Source organism: Homarus americanus, unplaced genomic scaffold (genome assembly GCF_018991925.1).
Source record: "Homarus americanus isolate GMGI-L3 unplaced genomic scaffold, GMGI_Hamer_2.0 scaffold52512, whole genome shotgun sequence".
Taxonomy (NCBI): domain Eukaryota; kingdom Metazoa; phylum Arthropoda; class Malacostraca; order Decapoda; family Nephropidae; genus Homarus; species Homarus americanus.
The window spans coordinates 2493768-2515479 of record NW_024735442.1 but is presented as its reverse complement, the minus strand read 5'-3'; the positions used below and the strand labels follow the sequence as shown (position 1 = coordinate 2515479).

Genomic DNA, 21712 nt, shown 5'->3' with positions numbered 1-21712 from the left:
AGTCCTTTTTGGTCCACAGATGTTATAGAAATCTACTCTATTGTTGACTTACTGTAGTCATCTTTCAGTGGGAACCAAGAAGTGAATATACTGTACTGTAGGCATGAAGCACCTACTGGAAAACTGGTGGACTAGTTGCCTCTACAAAAAGAATGATGTAAAATCAAATGAATATTACGACAAAGTTCAAAACTACCCTTTTTCAGCTTGTAAATGGGGTGGTGCATTTTTACTCTATGGTTTCGTAGTAAAGTGTACAATATATGTAACAATAGTTTTTATACGCAGCTTGTGCATTTTAATCTCTGGTCATCAGCTCCACACTTCATTAATAATCTCAACAAATGATCCCAGATTTGTGAGCGACTAAAATCTATTTATTTATATTTTCTTCAAAATTATAGTAAATTCCTCGAAAATCAGAACGTAGAATCTCCAAATAAAAATTTATGCCTAAAACATATACAGTACTGTATACAAGGTTAGAATGGGTTATGTTTCGGGTGGAAAAGGTAGGAGGTTGTGTTCGCTATTCACTTGGGTTACCCGTGGAGTTTATTTCCGTTTAAGATACACTGTACATCTTGTGAGCGTCATGTGAGATTATAACATTTCATTTTCCTGTCTTCGCTCTGAATGCAAACATTACTGGGTTTCTTATCTTTACACTCCATTATTTACCTCAGAAATTAATTTAACTTTATCGTCGTTAACTTTACAGTACCCTTGACCACCCTACTGGAACTGATCACGTGGGTGATCAGTTTTTTAGTCTCAAGGTTAATTTTTTTTCCAGTCATCTTACAACTCGGTGAGACATTTTGGTAACAACAATGAAAGATGGTGCCGTGGGACGGTAAGCTGGTCCCATTGGAGGGATACTTGACAGAGTAACAGGACAAGGCGACAAAACCATAGCAGTAGGTGACATCGCAGTGCGGTATATTAACACCATAGCGGGGCAAGTGGTGATGTATGAGGGCTGGACTGTAGTGTTATGGTGATGTAACAGGACTGAGTGGCAGCAAAATACAAGGACGGTGTTTGATTTAAACTGGAATGACTTCTGGCGCAATGTTAGGCGGCACCTGAACTAGACTGGATGTGGCCAACAGGCACATGGTAACACAGAGTTGGTCTACTGTAAGTTAAAGGCAGAAAGATGTACACCAAAGCCCGAGCCTAAATGTGCAAACACCTGGATATTGATCGTCTCATCAGACACCCTCAACTACCTCGCTGCCATCCATCCACACGACGCCAAGCCGCAGACGTTAGCAACCCTTCATTACACATTCTCAATTGAATCATTTATACCAAAGAGCAACCCGCCTCACACTGCAGGCTAATAATACAGGTTCATCATACAGCGTACCGTACTGAGTACCAACAACAAGGGTCATTAATTTACACGAGCTGTTGACAGACAACGGACCTTCCAGCGACAGCACATTCTTCACCCTGTGCATTAATTAGGAGGTGACTCGCTTGTTGCATTATTGTAGGTAATAGTGATCTATTTTTCTGGTAGTTAATGATGTACACAAAAATCTTGTGAATTTACCAAGGTTCGACCTATTTTCCTAAAGGCCAAAACTACCTATTTTTTCAAAGGGGTGACTGCACCATTAGATGATCGCGCACATCGAGGTCTGGTGACTATAATATGTATAATTAAAATAATGTCTAATGATAGGCCAGTGATCTGTTGACTAACACGAAGTAAAGTTTACCCAAAAAGCTTGACGTAACTCACAATGGCCTATTTTCCCCCATAACAGGTCAAGTGGTCCAGTCTAGACGAAGGTCACTTAAAAAAATACTAGTTCACCATGCCACCCAGTTTAAGGATAAGCATTGCATGAAACTTATAAAATATGAACTTGATATGAAAAGTTTAGAAATCTTAAGAACACTTTCCCTGTCATAGAAGCCTTGGTGGGAGGAATGAGCGCGTAGCTACCATCCAGCAGGAATGGACAGGAGAGGGAGGTGTCCTGCACCATTGCCTAAGGTCCGCCACCAAGGCTTATCTGATCTACCATAAAACTCTCTCTTGCTCACACCTTTCCAGAAATCCCAAGTCATCACGCAACTAGAAGTGCATAAGCCTTCAGCCGTACAGCATAATTTCTACAATGGGGCAGTAATTATGTTATTTGTCAAGTATCTGATACACACGCTGGCACCTGGTTTCCCGCTATACTGATGTATTGCACAGTATATAGTACATTTTGTTCAATACTGTATATTCATATATTTACAACAGTAGTGACGGTATTTTTTACGCTGGCCGCACTATAAAACACACACACACACACACACACACACACACACACACACACACACACACACACACACATACATCAGTGTATTCACTCCCAGTAAACACTGCTCCTTACACTGTCACTATGTTGAAATGAACTGTAGTTTGAGCTTTTCCACATCTAGTTAATATATGTCTTATTTGTGTCACTTATGTTACTTGTATATTATTTGTAATTCGTAACCCATTCCCCAAATATGTAACTGTATATTTTCAGCCTTCTGGCTGCCAAGCTCTTTCAATAAACCGTTAATTATTATTATTATTATTATTATTATTATTATTATTATTATTATTATTACACACACACACACACCTCTCTCTCTCTCTCATTGGTAGGGTGGGCCAGGGGTACAACCGGCTAAGTAACTAGTACAATGTATTATCTAATCTGGCACATACTAGCAGGGCAAGAAGCAGGATTAGGGGAGGGAGTTCCCAGTCTGAAGTGTGTCCTCGACCAAACTGGTACCGGGTATATCAATGGAACAGGTATCACTCATCCATGTCGGAGGGGAAACTTTCTTTAACACTTACCACGTAAGACTTGGACGACTTCTCTACATTCAAACAGCAAGGGGAGACAAGATAAAAGTACCTTATCGTTTAATCCTAATGGTTTACATTCCATTTCCGTGCTTGCCACATTAATCTCCTGTCCAGGCAGACGTAAACAACAAATAGGATGTCTTCGTACGACATCCTACTAAATACAGTGTTAACAGAAGGGTCCAGGAAATGAAGGAAATAGTACGACCTTTAAAAGTAATTCAAGCCCCATAAATTTTACCTCTGGTGTCAAGCAACACCAATTTCTTTCAGAATATAGAGTACCCAAGTACGCACACACTAATCTTCTTTATTTTATACCGATATCTATCACACACACACACACACACAGAGCATTATTAGTAATATAATATAATTGCACACACACACACACATAATTTGTGAAACACATGCCCCACAGGCATAATTATTAATCAAACAGCTTAAAATCAGTAGATGTAGCCTAATGGTGCTCATAAAAATGCTTACACAATTTCACTGCTCTATGTTGGCGGTTTTCTTTTGTGTGTGTAATCCCGGCAGGGTTGTCGTGGAGATACCCAGGTTGTCATTCACCCAGTTCCATTTCAGAATGGTTGATTTGTTTTGTTATTTTTTAAGTAAAAAAATTAAATAAATCTGGTATCCCTAAATTCCACAAAGAGAAGGATGTCAAAGAGTATAACACAATACATTGTGTTTCAACAGAGCAACCCAATAACATTAACTGAAGTAATTTGCCGTCTAAATCCACTCCGTGTTGAGAAGATACCCAGGTTGTCATTCACCCAGTTCCATTTCAGAATGGTTGATTTGTTTTGTTATTTTTTAAGTAAAAAAATTAAATAAATCTGGTATCCCTAAATTCCACAAAGAGAAGGATGTCAAAGAGTATAACACAATACATTGTGTTTCAACAGAGCAACCCAATAACATTAACTGAAGTAATTTGCCGTCTAAATGACACTAACAATACTGTACCACAATATATTGATATATCTTGTCAAGATAAAATTCTGCATACTTCAACGGTTAATGACATACACGCATACAGTATATAATTGTTAAGTGTAATGTCCCTCCCAGTCTAATAAAACAAATCGAACATCACTCCCTAGATAGCGCACTTGTTTAGTAGAGGCCCTCAGTCCTCAGACAACGGCATACAACATTTAAGAATCAACATTTAAGAATCCCGAAATTAAAGTAAGGTTAAGGTATGGAGACACTCAGCTGGGCGGTGGGCTTTAAAGGCCGGGTGACCTGGTCGTAAACTCGACATGAGATACAACCTCGCCCCCGCCCCGCCCCTCCCCGACCTGCCTCCTTAAAAAGCCAACGGAGGGAGTATTGCCTCGAGTCGGCCAGAGTGGGAGGGGTGTGTCGCGAACACTGGTTGTCAGGCAGTATTAAGTTTAAGGTTGCTTCACCCTAACTTTACCAAATATATTTATTGTAATAACGTGTCGGGTATGAGTAAATGGACTCCAATCTTCACTCAAAACAAAATACATTATGTAATGTCTCGACAGGATCAAAGTATATAACCAGTAAGATAACCACATTCGTATACCGGCTTTACAACACAAATATAATTAAACACTCGTCAAGTTACTGTACCATATGAAGTTGTTACGTTTGAAATCTTATCTTGAGCAACTCACGTCCCTACCATCCTTTCACTCAGCATACTGTATACGTATAGATACCATTTAGCAGTACCGTACTATCAACAACCCTCGGATTAATATATCACTTCAACTATTTCTCTTATACACGACAACGATTATTTACTATTCATTACCTGGTTCTCAGACAACTCTGTTGGTTACCCTTGGTCAAATTGCCTTACTGTTTACCATTGTTGTATACCTTCACTGTCTATAGTACATAATATGAAACCGTAAACTCCCATGCTGACCTGTATAACTGCATAGTTTATATGTTTATCCACTGTAAACCTAAATAAATATTATCATCCTCCCAACGTCCTATTACCCATAAATAATAGCACTATCCTCACGACAACCACAAGCAGCCGGGGTGTTAGCAAAGTTACGTATCTTTTTTTTATTGGGCACTCCCCTACATCCTTGTGTAAGGTGAAGCGCAGAAGCGTTTACAGTGCCCAACAGGGAAGCATGCTAAGTTCATGCTTGCCTTTGCCTCATGAGTTAAGGGCGTAGAAGCCTGAAGAGTCTAGGGCATAGAAGCTTGAAGAGTCAATAGTTTATGTCATCAAGTTATTGGAAGCTCCAACAACTTGTCCCTGAATACGAATTCGCAACTTTCGATTTACACCAGGTACCTACTTTACTGCTAGGTGAACAGGGACTAATGGGGGCTAGGAAGTATGTCCAAACAACTTCCACCGGCCCAGGAATCGAACCCGTGACATCTCGCTTGCGAAGACATATCTAAAGGGAAGGCTACACCACAAGGTCACGCGGTGCGATGACAAGCCAAGGCCAAAATACGCACCACCACTGAGGTGCAGCGAGGATTAAATGACCCGATTTACGTGACCGATACTTCTAGCATCTTTACTTTAACCTATGCTCGTGTTCTTGCAGCAGTTGTATAAGTGATTCCTAGTGGTGTATCACTGCATAACGGAGAGGTTGTATGCACTTGACTAAGTAAAAGAAAAACGAATGCACGCGGAGATGTGCGTCAAGTAACCCGTGATAAGGTTGAGAAAAGGAACACACACACACACACACACACACACACACACACACACACACACACACACACACACACACACACACACACACACACACACACACACACACACACACACACACACACACACACACACACACACACACACACACACACACACACACACACACACACACACACACACACACACACACACACACACACACACACACACACACACACACACACACACACACACACACACACACACACACACACACACACACACACACACACACACACACACACACACACACACACACACACACACACACACACACACACACACCGGATTACCTGTATCTACCCCTATTCAACGTCGTGGAAAATGAACATACACAATGACTAAGAGAATATTTTATACCACGAAGCCAAGCTGGAAAAGGGATACACGATCGAACCTTACCAGAGAACGGAAGAGGAATGTAAAGATGGGACGAACACAACAGTACTTTAAATGATGATAAAAATAAACCATACAAGCAATTATTATACAAGACGCCAAACTGATGACACCTTAAAGAATTTGTATGCACAGCATCTTGGGGGAGACCCAATGAGGTCTTAACCACAGTGGCCAGACGACACTTGAGAATAACTATTAGCCCATCCAATATAACTCCACCGATGTATATTCATTCTGCCCCAAACCGTAACACCCTCTTCTATTGCTGACCACCCTGAGCAAATTTTACACTTCTAGAAATAGTAGTGACGATGACTGCAAATCGTGAAAATGCGCGCACGCACGCACACACACCAGATACAAGAAAATTATGGAGTATAGTACTGTATACCCATATCTGAGGTAAGTGTAAATAATCCAGTTACTTTCATGGAGGTAACGAAAGTGACTGGAATACCATCCACCTGTAATGCCAGTTGAACACCTACAGTATATAGAGTAGGGGGACGGACATACGGACTACTGAGTCGTAAATGCTAACAAAGGAGATACAGTACGTGCCAGTGAAGGAACACCCACAACACATAAAGCTATGAGATTAACAGGATACAAGCCCTGATAATTCAATTCCCGTGTCCCACTTATCACATCGGGATAGTTTTGAATTTTAACAACTCTGAACAATAACATGAGAGATTACAAGCCTTAATAGATTCTGGACGAGAAAATCTAATTAAATAAAGAGTAGGCCATATGTGCCACACTGACATCATACTATTCGAGGAGAGACAATCCTGGACTGTAATGTGGTGAACCAAAACAGTGTGTACCAAATATGAAGCTGGTCCAAGTTCTAGAGTAAAACAAAATAGGCAAACAAATATGAAGAAATAATCAGGTCATGAAAAACAAAAGAAAAATACAATCAATTATAACGAAGAAGAGAAACAACACAACTTGAGAGAAGTAGAATCGGAGACGTATTGTACGCTACTCGAGAGACGCTGGTAGAGACAGTTGAGTGAGCACGTAGGGAGATAAAAGAGGGAGGAAAGGAGGAGGAGGAGGAAAAACTGATGTTGGAACGAAGAAGTACAAGTAGTATCACGACGACTAAAAAACGGTTTGATGATGGATACGAAGGCACAGCTCTGTTAAAATTTGACGAACTACGTGAAATTTAGTCAAGAGGACGTTACATGAATGTGTTAAGACTATAAAAATGTAATATATAATCCATCCAACAGAGGGAGTGTGTCAAGAGGCAAAACAAGCGACTGTTTTGAGGAAGGGAGGATGGTGTGAACTGTAAGTCAAGAGAAGGGAGGGTTAAGGTCAGGATGTAATTAATACTCCGAAGTCAGACACTATGTGAAATACTAATATTAACAGTAAACAGAAAATGCTAATTAAGACACTTTATCTCGTATGCACTTGGTCATTATAGCAGAAGAGAAGGTACTGGTAATAAGTGAGAGAAGTAATATGATGTTTGGTATACAGTATAAAAAGGGAGAATAAGGAACGATAACACCTGCAACTTTATAGAAGATAAACAAAGAAACCAGGAAGTCGAGACTGGAGATGGGGAGTAATGGGTGGTGGTGTATGGGAATGAGTGTGAAGCAACAAAGAAAGAAAGCCTAGGACCCACAACTAAGAAGACGACCCCTTGAGACCGACTTTTATAACATTGGAATACGGTCATAAAGAAGATATGGGATGAGAAGGAGTATTTCTGAGGAGGATACACTGCTTCATGGGGGCTAAAAAGCAACACATTCACAGTAAACCTTTACACACCCAACAAGTGGCCCGAAAAATCTGCTCGTTCCCCCACTTCCACCGACACAGGAAAAGTAGCCTACCCAAGGAACTACTGTAAGTTAATCCGATGTTAAGTTTAAACTCCAATAATCGATCAAGGGCATTACGTTAACAATTTAAAACATTGAAAGATACTATATGACATGATGAGCGTATTTTTTGGCAATAAAAAAAACTTTACAGGAAATACCACTTGTCCACGTCGAGAATCAACACCCGCATCAAGTGACATTCATAAAATAGCTACACTTATGCTACTAAAACAGTAGAGGGTAATTAAGGGCGCCCAGTACCGTACTCCCCTTTACCCAGTGAAATGCGACCATATGAGACCGGGGTGGGAGTAGGGGGAAAAAAAAAATCCCCTAGACAAACCAAGAGAAAACACACACACAAGATATTTAATATTTGTGGGAAAAAGTCTGCCATGAACGAACACACTCCCGTGTGAGTGCTGGATTCCGGCTGCTCACTTAATGACTTCCTGTCAGCAACCCACCTTGGCCGACCATCCCTCACCAGCTTAGGCCTTAAAGAGGGTAGCAGTGTCGCTCTTTTCAGCTATATATTACTCATTTCTTGTTATATACCGCTCGATTTTCTTGCCTAAAATGACATATAAAAGTAATCCCCGTCGGCTATCACCACCATCACTCCTTTGCCCACCAGTAGGTCTGAGGCATCTAACTCGCCCTTTCTTCCTGTTCTCTGCCTTCTTCACTTCACCCAAAAGCGATAGTTAAGTTTACATCTGATGGTGATAACGGTAAACAATACAACACTGGTATACGCGAAGACAGCGTAAACCTTAGCGGTGTGGACTAAAATTAACACCTGTTGATTTGTCTAGTAATGAGTATTCCACGTCGCGTTGTGTTAGAAGGGGCACATTAACTAATCTGTGATGAATATACAAAGTTACAGATATTTATAAAACATTATAAAAAGCGAGACACACACTAGGGTCAATCTCATCTTGAACGAATACCATTAAGTAAGCTATTTATGCCCAGGAGACACAGGCTATACAGTACAATAAGTGCTACATAAGTAATTTTTATCAACCTAGAAATTTTTTTTATAACGCTTACACTGTGTACGTCAACACGGGGCATGTATAATACTGTAGGTGAAAGTGAGTTTAGAAAGACACCAACAGAAACAAATGAGAAAATTAGAAATAAGAGAAAGTTAAGTGAAAGTGAAATGAGTCACACGAGAATAACCGCGAGGACACAAAATAAGTGAAAGTGAATCAACATGGAAAGCAGTGGATGACGATATGCAAAAATATATTAAAAACTTAAAACTACGTGAAAATAGTTTAATTGTTACGTTTAACACTCCTCTGGCCATTGTAGGGCAAATGACGAACGAGGCAAGAAGAAAACTGGCACCAAAAGTTTACGACACACCTCAACCCACAGTCCCTCCAGACGCTCCCTAAAACAGAGAAAATCTAAGGGTTTTAACTAAGTCTTTTAAAGGTTATATGCTGGACGGGACTTAAAGATCTAACCACCTTTCTCTTAATCCTGGCTTTAACTCTTTTATTTCTATGCAAGAAAAACACTTCGATACTAATCTTCCCGGCCAAACGGACGGGCGAACGAGATAATTGAAACTCATGCGGAAAATATCTCTCGTAGTGTATCGTGCACTGCAGTATATGCTGGATCAAGTCACTGGAAAGGTTCCCCCCACCAAAATATCCCATTGCCGACTTTTGAATTGAAACAGTTTATTTAGCCAGAAAAATACAGGTACAAAGATTCCAGATAAAACAAAGACAATAAACGTATACTAACTGGTACAAATAACCGAACATGAGAGTGTGTGTGTGGTGGGAGGGGAAGAGGCTCTGCCAAACATCTGTCATTTACACCGTTAAACTCCCATTACACAGGCAAAACTAGCTAGTTGAAGAATACCAATAATGAATATTTCTTCTGAACCACTTCACTACAGGGACACCACTTTTACTATTTTATTGGCAGCAGACAATCTTATTCAACAGAGAGGGCCCCGTACTCAAGTGCCTAAAAACAGAGTACCCTGTACAGTACAGTGAATTTGTATCGCATTACACCCACCAGTGGATGTCTTGTCTCACAGTTTGACTACGAACGTCAAATTTTTCCTCAAATTGAACAAAAATTGGGAAGGAATGTGCAAGATCTAAGTGGTTCAATTAAGGTGAATGTAATAGGTCAGCAGCAAAGGCCATTAGTGAATATTTTTAATCTTATCCCTTGTTTTTTGCAAGTTAATTATATACATGGTCGTCTGCGAGTTTAAGAGGGGACTGAGCAACCTAGTGGTTGGGCCTCTCTCTATACCTCAGAACTACCACCACACGTAACGTCAGGTCACACAGTTAGGTGTATTTACCTGAGGAAGGTGTTCCTTTTGTGCCTCGGGCGGAGCATCGATCTCCGAGCTGTTGTACTCTGCCTAATACATTCTTGGTGAACCTCAAGCCGGGAACTACGTTCGTTCATGCTTGGATACTTTCAGTATGTGTTCAAGAGTACGTGCATGTTTGCGATTATGAATTCATGTGTATCTGCATACATAGGTATATAAAGCCATTCCCAAAAAGTGAAAGCGCCCATGCGTGCGCCCATGCGTGCGCTCACACACACACACACACACACACACACACAGGAATGCCAATGTTTCTTCGAGTGGAACTAAGTAAATAGGTGTACAGTATCTGGTTGTACAATAGCACCCATGTGTAAGTTTGGATGTGTGCGTATGACTGACTGTACTTGCAATATAAACATGAATTAATTCAGCTGTGTGAACACTAACAGAGATATTAACGTATAATGGGACGCTCATGGAAAAGGGAGGGTTAATGCCTCACTGTCCCTTTACGTCATCACAGTTTATAATAAATGTTTATTGAGTGAAATGTTTGTAAGCTGCAGCTGCCCTACACTCGCGTAAAATGCATTTACGACAGCCCACGGAGAAGTGCAAGCGCACACACGAGCAACACCCACGACACGCACTGCCGGCGTACACTCTCAAACAAGCACTCCTACATAGGGTATTGGGATTGAGTGGTGGGTGCAGCCCAAAGGAAAAATTATAGTATTAGAAGTAGACTAAAGTATAGCAGATACCAAAATGGGGCTAAACCTCCAAATTATACTGCTCGAGGATAATGCAATACCTTGATGCTGATAGAAAAACAAATGAAGAAATACTATGATTGCCTAAACCACCAAGAATACCTATATTGGAAATTTAAAGCATAAGCAATGTGGATGCTTTGGTGAAAGGTCATTGGGAGCGTATTTAATCTGTACAAACTGAAGGTAGAAAGACCTGGGTCAGTCGAAGACTGGAATGGATGAATGAGCGATACAATAATCTAAGAGGACTCATAACGACAACCCTTGAAAATGTTTGAGGAGTGACCAAGCGCCATGCTCGTCAACCCTCACACCCGTGAAAGCCACCCACAGAGACCGAATGACTGTCAGCGATATCAGGTTAAGGTGGCAGAGTCAATGGTACCTTTAAGGTGGTGTCAGTATTACACTTATGATGACAGTGTCACTGGTACACTTTACGATGGTGGTGGTCTCATAGGAACAGAATGACCTGTATATAGGTAAGGTGTGACACTAGGTTATTGAGTAGTGTCAATGTGTCATTAGGTCATGGGGAGGCAAGGCGTGACTGTAGGTCATGGGGACAGTCCTAATTCATGCGTGATATTTGTAATGGGGACACAGTGCCAGGTGTCTGTCATGAAGTAGCATTAAGAGAACCGATAAGACGAAGGCCACAGAGGGAATGGGAGGTTGTTATTGATTACCACACTGTGCATAGTAACTCGACCAAACACTTGCACGAGTCTCGTCTCCCGGGACGACTGGCGAGTTTACCATACTCATAAATAATTGGTGTGTGTGTGTGTGTGTGTGTGTGTGTGTGTGTGTGTGTGTGTGTGAAGCCCGTGTATTCAAACCAATGTGTATATAGCAGGAACAACCATAGAATGTCTAGTTTCAATAATCATTGCGAAACAACAATATCTCCAATATGTAGGCCTAACATTCTATTACTGTACAACTTAAAACAATATACCTGAATATGGAATACAACCACCACCTCCTATATATACAGTTATGAAGTGAGTTCTGTCAATTTAATGTCCAGGATAACCAAATGACTTGTAAAAGCATTCAAATAACTAATAAAGTAGTTTGACTCCAACTCTGTAAGACACTTAGCAGTTGAAGAAGTAAAACTCACTACACACATGATATAAAAACTACTAACAGGCATTAGCGTCTTAAACCTTGAAGTGTCATTTATCTTTCTAATTCTGCGAGTATCATAGGCTCAGTAGAGAATGGAATACGGTATAAAGGCAGTACAGTAGATAGAACAAAAATCACTGTACAAATGTAAATATACAGTATAGTTCATGATAAACCGATTACCACCACCAGCTTCCAACCTACGAACAGTATCAACCATGTCACACAGTAAAATGAAATACTGTACTCAGAATACAGTACATTATCTTGTACATGAAGGAAACGGCTTCTACTGTGTCCGTTGTCATCAGTGACTTGTTAATAGAGACAATGAGTCATAGAGGGTATGGCAAAAAATCTTCAGACCGAGCTCCTGTATCTTCTTCATCTTTATACAGCCTATATAAAAAGGTCAAAACTATTCCCTGGGTGAGTACAGTATGTCGGACTGATGGATGAATAAAGGTTAAACCAAAAACTTATAAGCACAAAGATACTCCAAACTTGCAGGGTCCCTCAATGAGAATTATTGTATTTAAACTACAAAAGCACCCCACGATAACGCTGTTTTAAGCTGAAACTTTTTTTAACTTATCATTAAAGCATGACATCACAGGTACTTCAATACAAGTAAAACGCTGATGTAACACAAAGGAGCCTCGATAACGCTCTTGATATGAATAACCAAGCAGTAAGAACACCCGTATACAGGAGTAATCTGGTAAAGGGACTCAAAACAAAATCCTGGAAATGTATGTAGCACACTTCATATAACACTGCAACCATGTACTGTATAGTATCTGGTATCTTACACAATGCATAACGACAATTGCTCACTCCTCTTCCCTGATCTTGTACACTGCATAAAAACCTAATTACTCGTACTAGGGTCCTCCTCCACCTAATCTTTGACACACAACTAGCGCTGTTAACTCAACTGGTAACATTCAGGTGGTGCGTCTCGCATTTAACATGCGGTGTCAAGCTGGATTACTCAAGGCGGATGAGCATCAGCAATTCGTATACATTTATGCTCTGGTTACAAAATAACTAATCCACACGTGTCCACTGCAAGCACTAAGAGTCCTCTCTCTCTTTTTCCTTGTAGCACCCGCCAACTGGTCATTCTCGTGTCAGTTCTACGTAGTGGGATGTTCCACCCCAATCTAGCCCACCTATCTTAAGATTCTTTCTGTAAAAAATTCAAAGTTCGCTGTTCACTAATTATTAACCTCTGTAATGCGAAGCAACTTAGAAGGTGTTGGATCGTAAATTATTATTCTTAATATAATAAACAAATCCTGACACGGATCCAATTTTCATTTTAATGTTATAGCACATATAGCCGGACTACCTACAGTCCAGTATGTTATTACTTGGCTAATGTACAGTGTCTCGTATATAGAGCAACAGGCACGTACGTACAGCCTAACCTTGAAACGTAAGTGTACCTATTGAGTAGAGGTATGTTAAACACTTCCGTAGGAGGGGACGCTGTACCGTACATGTGCTGGATCTTTGTTTACTCTTGTCTTATATTAACCACGTTAGCTTCCTCTACTTCAACGTAGAGTAAACAAAACAACCTTAGTGTGGTAATTTCCGGTTCCAAGAGTGTCATGTTCCACACCACCACAGACCTTGTGTCGTCTTGGATCTCTTACTGCAACTCGCCTGGCCTTGGCCTTGACCAGCCCTACAAGCTCAATCAAGCCTAGCCCTGACTGTGCCAGAATTCACCACCGTGAGACACTTTAATGCAATACCTGACGTCTGGAGTCTTTCTTGTTCAGTAACTATATAAATATTTTCAAGACAATATCACGTAAGTTAATGCTCCAAGTGTTTCCTCGCGGGCTGAACTTAACAATGCAGTAAATCTTATAAACGATACCAGCTTTCTCGGGTTATCGACACTTATATGACGTAGTAAGAGAGCAGCAGCCTGTGTTACTTACAAACTGTCGTATGTAGTAGGAAACTTGGTATTTCACCTTATTAATGGTAGTAGTAGTAGTAATAGTGCAGTAGACTCCAGCACTGTCTGAACTATCAAAAGCAACGCGTTATCTTCAGCTTACCTCATTCCCGATTAGCTAACTAGTGTATTATCCGAATACAGAATTGGATTTACGTTCTATGTCGGAGGTGAGAATGACTGGCAAGCGAAGTCGTTTATAGCAGAGCCTTTCATAATCGCATTAATCTATTAACATTAGAACTAAGCCTGAACAACAGACATTACACAGTTCTAACAAAGTTCACAATACCATACACCTTTTTTCATAAATAAAAAAGTACTTGCGTTTAAATTAACACATCTTCAACAACTCCCATCCCCCAAAAAACTCAATGCTGGGGGAATATTATAGGCGTGATGCTCAAGTCCACTAGGAGCGCCGTGTGAACAAGAATACGTGACAAGTCTATCAGTATTACAAAAAAGGGGGGTTTCAAAATTTGGCAGAAGATTTTCAATACATGAAACACTGAATTTAACTTTTCCTGGAATGACTGACCGGTGCACGAAGTGGTATGCAGTGACAACACTATACAAAGACTGAGACATTCATACTTAAGTAACGACATGACCCTCAGGTATAAATATTGTGTCTGTGCTCTTTGTTCTAAACGTTCTCTATACAGCTCAGTAGAGTATACAACAATCCCATGATGTACGCAGAAGCCTAATTACCGGGTAAAGTATTATACACTAAATGTAACAACTACCCAAATGGTGTGTACAGATGTCAGACTTATTTAAATAGAATGGATATTCTAGATGGCACTGAACGCTAAGTGCAATGCGTTATTAGAAAGCAGACTTGGGGGGTGTATGCAAAAACAGGCGCAACCAAGGTTTTTAAACAAATACATACAACAATTACTTTTAGGAAAATTACTCTCAAAACGCTTAGGTCTACATTACATATACCTAAGAGTTATGCTTCTTGCTTTACTGCTGACAAAGAGAGACTTTCATTTTAATTTGAGAATCCAATAGACCTACAGTATGTAACGCTCTAATTCTCAAGAGGATTGAAACTGAGAAAATCTTACTGTAATATGTATTTCAAATTTTAAGCAATTATATATAAAAAAAAGATGAACCTGTTCAGGCAACCCCAATCAGCAAAATGGAAAAGCTACATTAAAACGTTTAGTTACTGCCTCTGTCCATACGACAAGGGATTATTTTTGAGCCGAGTCCCTTCACCCACTACAACCTAACTGCTGGCCGAGGTAGTAACTCAGGGGCTGTTACGATAACTATCGTCACTCGCTATTTTATTTGGAGTAAGTGGGCCAAGTCTACCTCATATTTCTTTTCGTTTTCAGTTGAATATTTCCCCATAACGTGTAGATAGTTTGGGTGGAGCACCAAGGCTACACAACCATCGTGACGAGGATACTTGCCCTTTCTCTTATTTGAAAATAATGTTCCGATGTACTGAGTACCACCGCTGCTGATCAAAACCTTTACGTCTGGCTGTATTGACAAGTAATACTACAGGGTTAAGAGAACTATGGATAAGATTCTACCTATTGCTTCATGAAATACAGCTCAATGAACAAATTTCATCGGCATTATTACAGTAACATAAATGACTATACTGTAAACGAAGGCACCAACTTGTCAGAAGGTAAGAGAACATCCGCTACCACAATAAATCTATTGTAGAGATTTCCTCAGAACGATGTATTGTTTTTATATTCAAAATACTTACAATACAAACTCTGATCAGCATCTACCCGGTAAATGTAGGTACATGGAGACCAGTTCGGGATTGTGTGTCCACACAAAGGGCAGGCAATAACTACTTTACTTAAAAAGTAAAAAGTAACCATTAGTTATTCCTACGTAGTAATTTAAGTGTTAACAACAAAGAATCCTTCACCAAGTCATTGTTATCGCCAATCATTGAAGCCATTCACGAAATATTCCAGTAGGAACACCATAGGATAAAACAGTGCCACACTTCTAAACACATCTCTGTGAAGGAATAGGAGCTCACGTACAAGGATTCTGTTAAGCCTCTATTATGGTAGCATATTACACTTTCCACAGACAAGATAAATGTCGAGCACGCTTATAATTCTTTTTATTTTAATTTGCGCTCTGTAGTAATTATCTTTTTGCCTTCACGTGTTCCGGTACAAATGTGAAAACACTATCTCAATATGAGGACTACTTTTTATACTGGAATAAAACATAACTGGAGATTTTAAGATAAATAATTTAATAATGTAACAGTGAAAGCGCCGAGACGCGGTCCTTTCCTTTACACAAGTGGGAATCGACTAAGGAGTGGAGATGTGAATTCTGGCATTATGTCGGAAACGTCAGTGGCCCTGCGTACGGTACAGTTAGTTGACAGTGAGAGAACACAAAATAGACGTCCTTTCCACGACTAACACAATGTAGAAAATCTGAAGTGTCATAAATCAAACAAGCAATTACGTTTGCATGAGAAGACACGACGAGTTCATTAAGCAAGTCTCACTTGTAACTTTTTTTTAAATAATTTAACCGGGTCTTGTTGATCCAATAAATCTACTGAAAGCATTGCATATAACTTCAAATTTTAATTGATGAAAAATATCTAGTTGTTCGAAGAGTACATACTGTTTACTAAAGTACAGTATATTTACCTGCTGTCCGTATTCCACTCGTCTGCTAACCTGTAACAGTAAAACAGCTGTATTAGACATGTTTATTGAATAAAATGGTTTATATATATATATATATATATATATATATATATATATATATATATATATATATATATATATATGGAAACAGAAAGGAAGAAATAAAGACGAAAGCTAAGGTGATTTTCCGTGTGATTTTATCAAGATTTATCTTATCCACGTTTTCATTGTGGATTTACATGAAAAATATAATATATATATATATATATATATATATATATATATATATATATATATATATATATATATATATATATATATATATATATATATATATATATATATATATATATATATATATATATATATATATATATATATACTACCGTTACGGAAAATCATTTACCATCAGAGCCTACTGTAGAAAACAGACAAAAAGTTTTAACAATTACAGATAATATATAATGAAAACGAAACATTGTTCTAAAATTTACCTTCCGCAAAACATTTTTAAAACGAGTATTATAATTTAAAAACCAATAAAAAATGACGGGAGACCACCGTACAAAACTATCAGAAAAAAAAACAACTAAAACAAACAGGGGGTAGTATGACCTTAATTAAGACAAGCCTTAGTGAGAAAAACAATTACAAATGGGTGGCTTTACTTTATACCGATACAGGGCTTCCATTATGAGGAGGTCCGTCTCACAGTGCTCCTGCAAAGAACTGAGAAATCACTGTGAAAACGAAATGGCCCTGTTGGTAGGCGTGGTTACGGATAGCTGAATGTGGTGGTTGCGTGATTAACTGGCATGTTCGGACGGAACGACCCAAGTGCTCATGGATGCGAGTTATCAAATGCCTTTTTGTTTTACCTATATACTGTATGCTGCCCTACAGCTTTGAGACTAGTCTAAGAGAAATTTTTTGTTCGAATTCACTGAGAAGTTTCTTAAGTTTGTTTCTAAAGGTGAAAGTGAGTGGGCCTGTGTACGGGATGTTGTAACAAACAGAATATTTAGGAACAGTGTGACTGTGTAGGACCAAAATTCCTATTACGGGTTTTGTCTATAAATGTATCCGGAAATCTCTTAGGGAAACCATTGTTAAAGAGTACAGTAGCTCCTTTATATATGTCAGTTCAATGTCCAGATGTAAATAGCTTGAACGTGTATTAAAGGCTCTATCGGTAAGAGTACGCGAATCGGTTACCCAAGACAGAGGCGAGCAGTATATCTATTTGGCCGGAACTCTGTTTTTGTATGCACGTGTTTTTATCAATTCGAAAATAATGGAAAGTTTGGGTAAAAATTATTTACACATAGATGAACAACCTGATTTAATCTTGATCACAGTAGTGTCGCTGTGATGTCCAAAGTCTTTATTGTATTTATTTTTAAAGGGGAGAGGTCAAACAAACGTATCATTAGTCATTGCATTTTTTTTAACTCAATTTCTTAGTTTGGAGACATCATCGCTTTTAAACGGCGATAATAGTGCATCACCGTGAAATACGAGGGAGCGAAATGGGAGACGATCCAGTTGGGCAAGAAATGAAACAAACCGACGGAGGTGAGAGTTCTGAGGGCGATGATGGAAACAGTCAGGAGGTCGGTGACCGTGATGGTACCCTCCCCTCCCTCCTCCCCAATGTGCTATACAAAGTTACAAAACATTCAGATGACTTTTGCCACTCCCATTCTTGTCTTGAGACCCGTCCATACACCACTACACAGACTAATGATGATGATGATAATAAATAATAATAATAGTTCATTTTCCGAGATTTAGGTAGACGTGCCAACAGACTTCGCAATATATAAACAACAAAACAGCCAGCCAGCCTCAACAATGAATACCTTGAGTACATCCCCAGAAGTGAACTGACAACGTAGACCAGTGGTGAAAGTTCAGTTGACTACCCAAGCTTGTGTGTGACTGACCCGGCTCTCAAGTCGTCTGGTTCTATGGGGGTGCTATAAGCAGACTGACCCAAACATTTCACTTAACAAGTTAGATTATACAGTTCATAGTACAACGATTCACTAAGACAATATCCAATTTGATGTTGTACTGACAAAATATATGAGTACAGTATACAACTATCTTATATAGAGAATACACAAAAAGATACAGTCCGTCCGGCAGGGATGTTAGTGGCTAAATACGTGAAAGCACAGCTCGTGAAGCAATTGGTTAAGGGTTTTAAGGTTATGTTATGAGATACGTAAAGTCTCGTTCAAGATTCTTTGAACACTGCTGGAGACAGCCGGCAACTCGAGGCCAATTGTTTACTAGAGTACGCAGTACAAATCATGAATAAATGTAAAAGTGATCGGTGATTGGTTACTTAGTTCCCCGTTGCTTAATTTCATGATTGGGCTTTGTTGTTTCGTATTATATTATACTGCGTACTATAGTAAACAAACGGCCTCGAGTTGCCAGCTGTCTCCAGCAGTGTTCGAAGAATCTTGAACGAGATTGTATATTGCACGTAACACCTGTACAACAAACAGCCACACGAATCCGTATGATATAGACAAGGGAACGGCAAGACATGGAAAATTATAATATGACAACAACGTGTAAAGATTTCATATAAGACTGAAAATGTGATCACGGCACGACAAGGGATCAATAAAAGGTGTTCGAAATCTTTATCGGGTAATAACGTTTGAGAAGAAAATTGATCCCTTATACAGTTATGTCCTGCATCGCGATGGAAGTTGTGTTGTGAAATGTGTCCATGAATGAAGTTAGCAGTGGGCAGCAGGTGTAAGTTTTTTAAATAACAGCCTGCATAACTTAATCATCAATGTAACTAAAGTAATATAGTTTCATTCAGTTACCTGACTCTGAAACCTCAACTCCCCTAACTCCACATATTTTGTTTCATCATCTTCACTACACATTATTCTTTGTATTTATGATCACCAATGACGCTCATGTCATCAAACTCAAATTCTTATGCTAAGTTAAATCCCATGTCGTCTGATTGGACTGTTATGACGACATATCACACGTGCTGTACGTCTCATGTTTATTATCAATTGAATATTTATACCTGATGAACGCTCGTGCAATCTCATCCGAATATCCGACACATGACCGGTCATAAGAGGATCGAATGTTCACCTCAGGCGATTAAAGCAGTTCACGTAATCAGAATGGAATGACTCGAATGTTCCCGTAATGTAACTCCCTCTGGGGTTCATGTGACTTCGTCGAGCGTGTCATCTAACCTTTAACATTCACTCGCATCTGACTAGCTTACAACTCGTACTACACTACAGTCACTATCTCGCGTTTACTTAAAAGTCCACTTTTTAAGATTCTAAAAACTGGCGTCGTCAAAAGCTTATTAGTTCCGCAACAGTCGTACACAAACGTCCCTTGAAATAATCCTCGCTGTCATTCCGTGTTATATGATAATACCCAGTTGTTCATTGAGAGGGCTACACTCACAGTTCATTCAATGATATTTCGTGGTTCATTCATAATGAAACCCGTGGGTCATCCAGTTATTTCGAGGTTCATTCACGTCGGTGTTTCGTGGTTCATCCCCCAACATATTTCGTGAGTAGTTCACAAAGCTGTTCAATTAAATGAAAATATGTAATTTTAGCTAAGTGCCACTCCTAGACTAGTACGTCAACAAAAATAGCAATGAGTTTATTCTCCCCACTTTATATAATTTGCGACTCAAGGCTCTCTCTCTCTCGTGTGTCTGCGTGTCTAAGTGATCATTCACATCTACCCAGGATTGTTATCTTTCTTCTTCGCTCTTTTCATTCCTTAAAGCATAAGTACTGCCGATAACCCACATTTCTCTCCCTACCATTAACATAACCCACAGTATTCTGGGACTGATCCCCTTATAATCTATTACCCAACTCCACATTTAACCAGGCACTTCACCTGGCATTGCTCACCGTTTCAGACACTCTCCATACTTGTCCCCAGGTGAGTTACTGGCCCGATACTTCAAAACTAAAGTAGCGAGCGCGCGCGCGCACACACACGCACACGCACACACACACACACACACACACACACACACACACACACAGGCTGCAACTCTATTAATAAACCGTTTATTTATATTATTACACAACACATTTTTTTTATTTCTAAATATTATGCACCCAAATTAATTTTAACCTTGACTGCAAATTTAGCAGAACAAGGTTACCACTAAGATTCTCTTCAGGCCATACTTGAAGACTATGATAACAGAACACGTTATTAATTAAACTTGTCTGAAATATTCTTAAAGAAATACTAATACAACTCCCTTAGTTAAATCCATCGCTGTAAATTCGAATTATCCTGTTCACAACACCCAAACTGCTAAGACGGATGGGTGCACGGATAGTATTGAAGCATTTTCAAGCTCGATTATCGGGTTTCCAATACGGTGTTCCTTCTCCCCAAGCTAAGAGACGACACAACTGGTGTGTTTATATTCACGAAGTAATTAGATGTTAATTCAAATAGTAATTTGCCTCTTACAACTGGCTCGAAACGTGAAATTCTATAAATTCGACTGCCGAAATGGATCAGAGTATTATTGCCAGTGTTCGCCGGGAGAGAATAAACAGTATATTTAACAATTATGCTCGTGAACATAACGTGTATTGTTGATGATGAACACTGTGCTGTATACCTTTACAAGATACGGTTAATTCTTTCTGCTTTTCTTCCCCAACTGAGAAAAGTCACTGTAAGTCCTTGGTACGTCTTCCTTACGTGAACAAAACTCTCCTGTTCCATCCACTTCCTGTCATCTCAAAATGTATCTCAGCTGACAGTTTACAAAACTTCTTACACCAAAACACTTCAATATTAAGCAATTGTCAACAATAGAGCACAAGACTGTTGTAGTTATAAATAGAACGTTACGTAACCGACCAATTAGGATCCGCGGCACAATAGCTGGGA

At 39.4% G+C, this 21712-nt stretch overlaps 1 protein-coding gene across 8 annotated transcripts in view; it reads right to left on the bottom strand.

The window, feature by feature from the left end:
* Positions 1–21712, bottom strand: part of LOC121870991 (pumilio homolog 2-like) — a 284265-nt gene that overhangs the window by 115770 nt on the left and 146783 nt on the right. For all 8 annotated transcript variants that reach the window (XM_042373000.1, XM_042373003.1, XM_042372998.1 and 5 more), the window contains one exon: positions 16769–16798. In XM_042373000.1, the coding sequence (XP_042228934.1) occupies positions 16769–16798 (30 nt within the window). The remainder of the gene's footprint in view (positions 1–16768; positions 16799–21712) is intronic.